The sequence below is a fragment of the Acomys russatus genome, chromosome 3, assembly GCF_903995435.1.
Source record: "Acomys russatus chromosome 3, mAcoRus1.1, whole genome shotgun sequence".
Lineage (NCBI taxonomy): Eukaryota > Metazoa > Chordata > Mammalia > Rodentia > Muridae > Acomys > Acomys russatus.
In genome coordinates, this window is record NC_067139.1 from 12,497,590 (window position 1) to 12,506,278 (window position 8,689).

Consider the following 8,689-nt stretch of genomic DNA (forward strand, 5'->3'; position numbering starts at 1 on the left):
ATGTAGAAACAAGCAAAGAAATCTTCCAGACACAAATGAGTATTTGTTAATAAAACTGTGGACATTCCTTGAAGATAAACAGACATGGCTCATGAATGAAGAATTCTGCATGTGACTTTTCTGTACCATGGTTGTGCATGCCCTTGGGGCTATCTGCTAGAATATATAGGAGGGGAAACTAGTTAAATGCATGACTCCAGGGAAACAGCTCTCCAGAGTCAGCACTCATCCTGTTTGGAAACTCCTCAGCAATGGAGCTGCCATTGAGGCAACTTCACTTCTGTAAGTAAACTCTCCCCTATGACTCTCTGGGTAAAAGGACTAAGTTCCGTGGTTCATTGCTTTTTTATTTTAAAGGAATTGTTTCTTGGAAATCTTTGATATTCAAACTGGCAAGAAGAGATATTTAGCTTACCAGTAGAAAAATTCAGCATAGACTTTCTAATATCATTTAAAATTATTTTTCCTGAAAGCCACTGTGAAGGGCACAAGAGACAATCACATTAATAGTTTCACCATCCTTTGGCTTGAGATATGTTTAAATGTTCTTAGATAGTCTGAGATGTCGTTGCTATGAAGTGACAGAAGAAGGAAGGTGTTACTGGTACCCAATTAGTAGAAATAAAGTGGATAATTAAACAGCTCTCAAAGCATAGGACACCTTCCAGAACAAATCATACAGCTCAAAAAGACAATATTCTTGGAATTTTAGAAATTGGAAATTACTGAGCATGTAAACTACACAGGTCCAACTCATCTATCTCAAGACAAAAAACAAAACAAAACAAAACAAAACAGAATTTCGATTGGCAGTATTGTGTATGTGCCTTCTTATTGGAATAAATTTGAAGAATCTTTAAGTTCTGAAACCTGAAGTAGACAAAGATGGCTGAATGGTTCATGCTATTTTACAGTTTAGCACAAGACAAATGATATCTAAATAAGAATAGCAGGTGGGAGCAGACAAAATGCCATATTTTGTAGGAGATATTTGCTAGATTAAAAGATAACACAAATATTTTAAAATGAAATAGGAAGACATACTATGTCTCTAATATTATTTGAGATTTGCATTCATGAATATCACATTATATCACCCATTCAACTTTTCAAAAACCCATTACATGATCTTTCTCAAATTCAGGGCCTTTTTTTTTTTTCATTAATCATTGTTGTTACATTATAGATACATATAAAAATTTGTTTAATCCATTTGGTGTTTCTTCATATATCTATTATTTTAGGCCTGATTTGTAGGTATTAAATAATCAAATAAGCATTGTTACCTCTAACTCTGATATTATTCCCCTTTCTCTGTGATTTTCCCTTAGTCCTATATATACGGATGGTGTTATAGTTCATAATGAATAGCAATTTTGAGGTTGAAGTTAACTCTGATCATTATCAAACTTTTAAATGTGTTTTTAGAGAGAAAAGAAAGTGGATCAAATTGAGTTCATAAGATTCTGCTATAATGTCATAATGACAAATGTATTCTTTCCAAATAATGACAATGACCTCTGATAACTCTGAGTCCCAGAACTGTGGCTTTTATTTTCTGTCAGAAAGATGTGAAATGTTCTCTGTAAGTCAAGGTGACAGGCAAAGTACTGATGGTTGGTGTTCTTTTTTCTATATCAGCCAATAGTGATCCATTAGGAAAATCATTTCATTTTCCTTTCATTTCACGACTATATTCAGAACCCAATTATGAGCATCTAAGCTGATTGCAAAAAATTACATGAAGATCAACTTTAAAGAAAATAATCTGAAGTATTCGATGAAATGGTACTATGTTAAAGTTTTATCAAAAGTTAGCAATTCCAAACAGACAGAATTTCTGACAGCACTGTCTTCACTTTCTGTAATCATATTGTTTGTATTTATTGTCAGACCATGTATGGGAAGCAAAAAGATAAACTGTTCTATACTTGTCCCATCAGTGTTCAAAATGCTGAATCAGAAACAAAGTGTATAATTACACATTTTTCAAGACTTTGGTAGCTGAAAATTAGATTAAACTCTAAAGGTACCAAACTGTCTTTTAATTACATAAAAAAAATATAAATTACTTATCAAAATACTCTCAGTAATTTTACCTGTCATGCCAAATATTCAATATCAAGTTATGAAGTAAATAAAACTTTGGCCAGATAAAACTTTCCTGAATCAGTAGATACTTGTAAACCTCAGATTAACGCATCATACTAAGTGGCTCTTGTTTCTGTGTGGCAGTCACTATCCTGCTGCTGGTAACATCAAACTTGCTCCTGTGGGAGAAAGCTGCATCAATTCCAGATTGTAACAGAGAAGACGGAGGCTGTCAGGAGCCCCTTTTGGAAACAATTAACAATGCCATGTCCCGGGCTCTAAAAATTCATACTCTTGCTTATCAAATACATGATGACTTTGTAAGTACGTCAACCTGTATGCTAATGTTTGAAAGGACTTGAACCTGACACTTTAAACATCAATGCCCAAATAGCAGAAAACGTACTTTAATATGTACAGGACACACCAACTACTCAAAAGTGGGGAAGGCAAATTGGACAATGTCAGAGAAACTATTGATTTAGTATGGCCTGGAAAGAATTCTCATTTCATGGTCATAGATTTTTCAAGAGGCAAGTTCATTTAGCACACTACAGATAACTATATATTTGGAACAAAGGTAAACTAAAGCATGGAAAGAGGCAAAAAAGAAAGGTGGAGAAAAAGGGGAGAAATAAATAAATAAATAAATAAATAAAGAAAACATGGAAAAAAGGAAGGAAGGAAGGAAGAAAGAAAGGATGGATGGAACAAGGGAAGGAAGGAAGGAAGAAATCAGTCTAGCCTTTCAAGAATATCTTAAATACTGGAAATTGTCGTTCAAAGATTTTCAGTACAAGAGTTGGTCCAATGTCTGTCCATTCTTGCTGATTATTCTATGTCATTTCTTGAGGTCAGAACACACAAAGGAAGAGAAAATAGGCAAACGTTCAATGTGATGGTTATTGGGAGAATATTCCTCTGGTTGGAATAAACATGTCTTCATGTTGGTTTTTTTATTGACTTGATGTAATTTTTTTTCCCTTAACATGACTCAGTTCCACAACGAATTCTTTTCCAGACAATTTGCTTCTATTGTAAGTACCACACTGCTTTCCAGCTACTCCCAAATAGGTGCATTATGTCAATGATTGCAACTAGTGAGAAAGCATTACACAATATTTTTATTTTCTGTTCTTAACTGATAGTGTTTCAACTTCCTAATGTTTACAACAGTCTACTAACCTTTCATGAATTACTTGATTATTGGAAATAATTAATAATTAAGATACTCTAAAATATGTGTTTAAGCAAATTTAATATTTCATTAATCATACAATGCCTATACAGTATATAACATTAATTAAGAATGTTTTATACTTTTGTTGACTAGCATTTATAAATTACCCTATTTTGTGAGTAGTAATCCCATATTGCAAAAAAAAAAAAAATCATTCTAAAAGCACTGGAATAGTTGTCTTACACAACTATAGATAATCAGTGTTAAATTAGTAAATTTATAATTCTGATGTCTTGGTAAATGAATACTAGTATTTATAGACAAAAATATGAAGATTGAAAAATATGTGCTTTGGCCTCATGCTAAAATATTAGATAAAGATGATAATGCATTTAGTTCTTGAGAAATTTACTTCACTGCTGTTGGCCTTCTAAATAGGAACGTTAAGAAAAAGTGAGAAGACAAGAGAATAAGAGAGGAAGGAGATCATAAGTTAATGAAAAGGCAAATTAAGTTGCAGATACATACAACTCAGGATTAGGTGATGAGAAGTTTCTTAATTCTTTAATATCTGTTTTTATGAAGTACTTAAGGTTAAAATTTAGATATACATCAAAATGCTTTAATATTCTGGTTAGGAAGTCATTTAAACAATTTCTGGTATTTAACTGAAATTTTGTGTTTATTTGCAGGTTGATCGATTGTTGATGAGTGATCAAGTTGTTCTCACAGCCAGAACTTCCTGCCATTCTAATATCACGAACCCTCCAGATTCTGGAGCTGAACACACAAATCTCAAAGTGAGTTTTCTTCATATATATATATATATATATATATATATATATATATATATATTTTTTTTTTTTTTTTTACATAACAGCAGAAACAATACACTAGGTTTGTGGTACTGTTGGCTATTTCATGCATTATGAGGGATGCGGTAATCATGCATGCAGAAAAATGGAGGTAAACTATAAAAATTATATTGCTGATTAAATATAAATAAAACGAAATATGCAATAACGTAGTAGTAAATTCTTAAATAGTTCATTTAGAGGATGATATTTTAGGGATGACTGCCCTGGGTCTATATCTTTTTTTAACCTATCTTTTCATCTCTCTAAAATTCTCTAGGCCATAACTGAAAGCTAAGTGAGCTGAATAGTCTTGTGAAATGCTAGTATTATGTTTCTTAGGATGCAACACTGCCCTAATTCATGGTGAGAAGGTCTATATGTCATAGAAATTTTATTTTATGATGGTTATAGACTTTGCATTCTGATTCCCTGAGATAGCATATCTGAATACTATTTAAATTGGAAATTATATGACAACAGTAAGGGAAAATAAGGGCAAAGATATGAAGGGAATGTATCTTCAGAGGTACAGTGTTGCTAGGGATGTCAAAAAATACTCTCTTGTCCTTGCTATATTTGAACCTCACAAAAATTCAAAGGGAGGTGCTATTGTTTGAGTAACTAATAAAAAGGAACGGAGGTTCTGAAATGTTGTACAGGATATTTGCACGTGAAAGGAATTTAACAATGCAGGTGTGCACTTCACCCAACAGCACACCTCAGTCTTAATCACATGGCAGCTCCCAGGGATTGCCATGACCAATGACCTGCTTCCTCCTTAATGTCATTACGTCTTTCCATTGTAATGAATGGGCTCTAATCCACTCTAATTTTCATGAACACCGTGGAAACTAAGCAAATTAAAAGAATGAGTAGTTTAAATAAGATATGTGCATTAAATATTGGAGGGGCAAAATTTCTGTTGTGATTTCCACTGATTCCATCATTAAAGCCAACGCTATTTTAGAGTTCCTCACCTATAGATGCCAACATCTATTCTCCTCTGTCAGAGGCAACAGGAAAGCACATTAAGGAGTACCATGATCTCATCATTGTATTTTTGTTTTAATTACTTTAATTCACATAGAAATCATAAATGTTTATGTTAATTAATGTTATGATTTATTGTTGTGTATGAATCCCTGAGGGAAAATTATTTGAGCCACTCACCCTGGCTAGAGGCATCTCCCTTTTCTGAATAAAATCATATTGGTCCCTACTGAGTCACAAGAAGACCTGTTTTACCAATTGATAGACAAATGACCAAATAATCAAATTTTAACGAGAGAGGAATCTGTTAGAATTTCATAGGGAGAACAAAAGAGGATGACCTCATCTCCAAAAGAAATCTTAATTTATAAGCATCATAATTTGTTTTATTTTCAAGACAATAGACTAATTGTTTAAATTTTACATTTCCACATCATGCAATATCTATATAATATGTGTCAAATATAAAATATAAAAACATGTTTTAGCTCAGATTCTTCACATGAACATTACAGGCAACAAAACTGCTTTCCTGAAGTTCTTTAATGCAATGGTTCTCTATTGTGTTTTCTCAGACCAAAAAATATGTAAAAATGTTGATCAATTTTGTGGGTGCCTGGAACAGTCCTCTGTTCCATCTAATGATTGAACTGAGTGCCATGCAAGGTGTCCCAGAAACTATTCTTTCAAAAGCCAAAGAGATGGAAGAGAACAACAGGGAACTCCTGGATGACCTTAGGTGGATACTCAGCAAGGTGAGGCCTAGATAAATAAGTGCCTATACCTATGATAAAAGCGATACATTTCTGAATGCGTTTCTCTGATTGAACACAGAAGAAATAAGGAGAGGGCAACCCTAACAATATATTAAACAAGTAACTGAATATTGTTATGCTTTACAGGCCTATCCTACTGCAAAGATGACTGAAAGATTCCCTAGCTGGCACCATCTTTCATTCTTAAAATCAAATGACAAATATTATAAATCTTTGGCAATGTATAACCTTTGTAGTTGCTTACAAACTGATATTGGCTACACAATATATCACCTCAGAACTTTGAAGTGTCGGTTAACTGGAAATGATTGCTGAATGCACGTCTACCCAGTCTACTTTGCAAGTGGCCCACAACAGACCATTGCTGACAAACTTCTTTTAATTTTATACCTTTGAATGTACATGTGGATGTAATTGGTCCCTTTAAAAAATTCATTAAAATACCTAAATCTAAAATGCCTTTTGTTGTTTTGTTCATTGAAGAGAATAATTATCTATAATGTTAAGTTGCCCCCATCAAATTTATCACAAACAATAGAATTTAAGTTTAAGTATGCAAATTAATGTAGTTTACTTCAATAAACTCACAATTTATATCATAGAAAATTAAGAATTCATGTTTTATACTAAAAGTTTAAAACTTAAAATAATTAATTCATGTGTCTTAACAAGAAATATAAGTTTCATAATGCTCCATGAAATAGAGATTGTCCTGACAAGCCAGTGTTCACAGTGTAAAGCAGAGCCAATCCAATGCAATAGCTATTGGAATCCATCGCCTGCAGAGGACTTGAAGGGAATGGGCAAAGAGTGAACATAATAAAGACACACTAAATTAATGAATGAGAGTTCCAAAGAATTAATTTTTGAAATTAAACATTGTTTTTGGATGCAAAGATCAGTTGAGATTTCTTCACGATGTGTATAAACCCCATCAAAAATTTACTTCTCCATAGCATGATCATAGAATGATATATTTGGTATATCCAAAGTTTCATTATAGAAACAATAAGTAGTTTTGAAAGCAGAGAATCTGTTGAAAATTAAACCTGCTTTATAGAGTATGGTGCATGTCAGTCTGAAAAGCTTCTTATAGGACCACACCAAGACGTGACATATTTTAGTACAAGGAAGCAGTGTGGCTAAAGTGTAAAGCAAATGTGTCTTGGAGGGCTGTGGGAGTAAGAAATACTACAAAAAAAAGTACAAGAAACAGTATAAAACAATTACTACAATTCTCAATAAAAACCAGAGAGAGGTCTGGAATCAAGTAACAAAGGATCTGAGATACCCAAGGACATGAACAGGCCATGAATCTATAGGGAAAAAGACGGGAATCAGACACGGACACATGAATGCGTGAGTATGTAAGTGAGTAAGTGGATGGATGGATGGATGGATGAAGTGAAAACAATGTAAGTTATGATGAGGTACATTACACTCTCGTAAAAATTGATATACAGTAACGTTGATTTGTTTCTAAAGATTGTTGAATGGAACAGTAATAATAGAAGCCTCCATACAAAAAGATAGGCACACTGCTGAATTTGGCCAGACCTAAATATAATGGCTAATGTGAGTGGTGTTTAATTTACTCAAAACATATAACGGAAGAACAGAACTACCAAACAAATTTATAGAGACAACATGGCCACAGTACCAAAACAGACAGATAGTCAAAAATGTGAGGCCATGAACTTGAAAACAATCAATATGATATACAAGTGAAGGCATATAAATATGAAGAAAAGTTTAGCAATTATGTAATTATACTATATTCTTAAAAATAATAAAAATCTCTGACCATTGGCTAGATCTGGGAAGGGGTTTAAAGTTTACCTCCTGTATTGTCCTTGGCTGGTGCCTTAGTTTGAGCGGAACCCCTGGGCCCAAATCTGCCTATCATATTGTTCTACTTGTAGTAGATATTCTCCACAGTTGAGTGGAGAGTGTGATACGACTTTCTCACGTACTATGGTGCCTCACATTTGACCATGTCCCCTGGAGGGGGAGACCTGGTGGCACTCAGAGGAAGGACAGCAAGTAGCCAAGAAGAGACTTGATACCCTATGAGAATATACAGGGGGACGTAATCCCCCTCAGGAACAGTCATAGGGGAGGGGAATAATGGGAAAATGGGGGGGGAGGAATGGGAGGATACAAGGGATGGGATAAACATTGAGATGTAACAAGAATAAATTAATAAAAAAAAAGGAAAAAAAATATCAACACACAAAAAAATAATAATAATAATAAAAATCTCAAAATATAAGCCAATTTTCCTGATATGCAGAGAGTCACATGCTTAATACAATACATTTAATATGTGTTAAAATGTTTATTAACCATGGTTAATGTATTTTTTGTGTAAAGGGATATAAAGACCACTCATAAAACCTAAATCAGTAAAGTATGATAAGAGGTAGAGACTCATTGACACAGATCTCATTATTAACTCAATAAAAGTGCAGAAAATCTTTTACATATGTCACTGTACCTTCATGATAAACACACCTATAAAACTGGGGAAATGAATAGATTCAGATACAATTAAGACTAACTATCATAAATTTAAAACCATCAATGTACCAGATGGGAAAATAATATAGTTTTAAATTGCAAGGGTACCTATTCTTCTGCTTCTCCTCTTACACAATATTTTTTTCTTGGAGTCCTTACTAGAAGTATAAAACAAGAGATTACAGTAAAGAGAGTATCAAAAATAAGTAGAATTATCCCTACTGCTGATTACATAATTTTATAAGGCAAGAATCCCAAAGAGACTCCCAGAGCAC

The 8,689-nt window shown here is 33.3% G+C and overlaps 1 protein-coding gene across 1 annotated transcript; it reads left to right on the forward strand.

The window, feature by feature from the left end:
* The first annotated feature begins 251 nt into the window (after positions 1-251).
* LOC127186996 (prolactin-8A9-like) lies at positions 252-6,209 on the forward strand. Its single transcript, XM_051143265.1, has 6 exons — positions 252-282; positions 2,236-2,411; positions 3,090-3,128; positions 3,964-4,071; positions 5,694-5,873; positions 6,021-6,209. Exons 1-6 carry the CDS (start codon positions 252-254, stop codon positions 6,207-6,209), a joined length of 723 nt encoding a protein of 240 aa, XP_050999222.1.
* Positions 6,210-8,689: the final 2,480 nt, after the last annotated feature.

Excerpts from the sequence above, each read along its gene's own strand:
- LOC127186996 (XM_051143265.1), top strand. The coding sequence starts at position 252 with ATGGAGCTGCCATTGAGGCAACTTCACTTCT. Across the intron at positions 2,412-3,089 it reads ATCAAATACATGATGACTTT|TTCCACAACGAATTCTTTTC; the intron begins GTAAGTACGTCA and ends AACATGACTCAG. Across the intron at positions 5,874-6,020 it reads TTAGGTGGATACTCAGCAAG|GCCTATCCTACTGCAAAGAT; the intron begins GTGAGGCCTAGA and ends TATGCTTTACAG.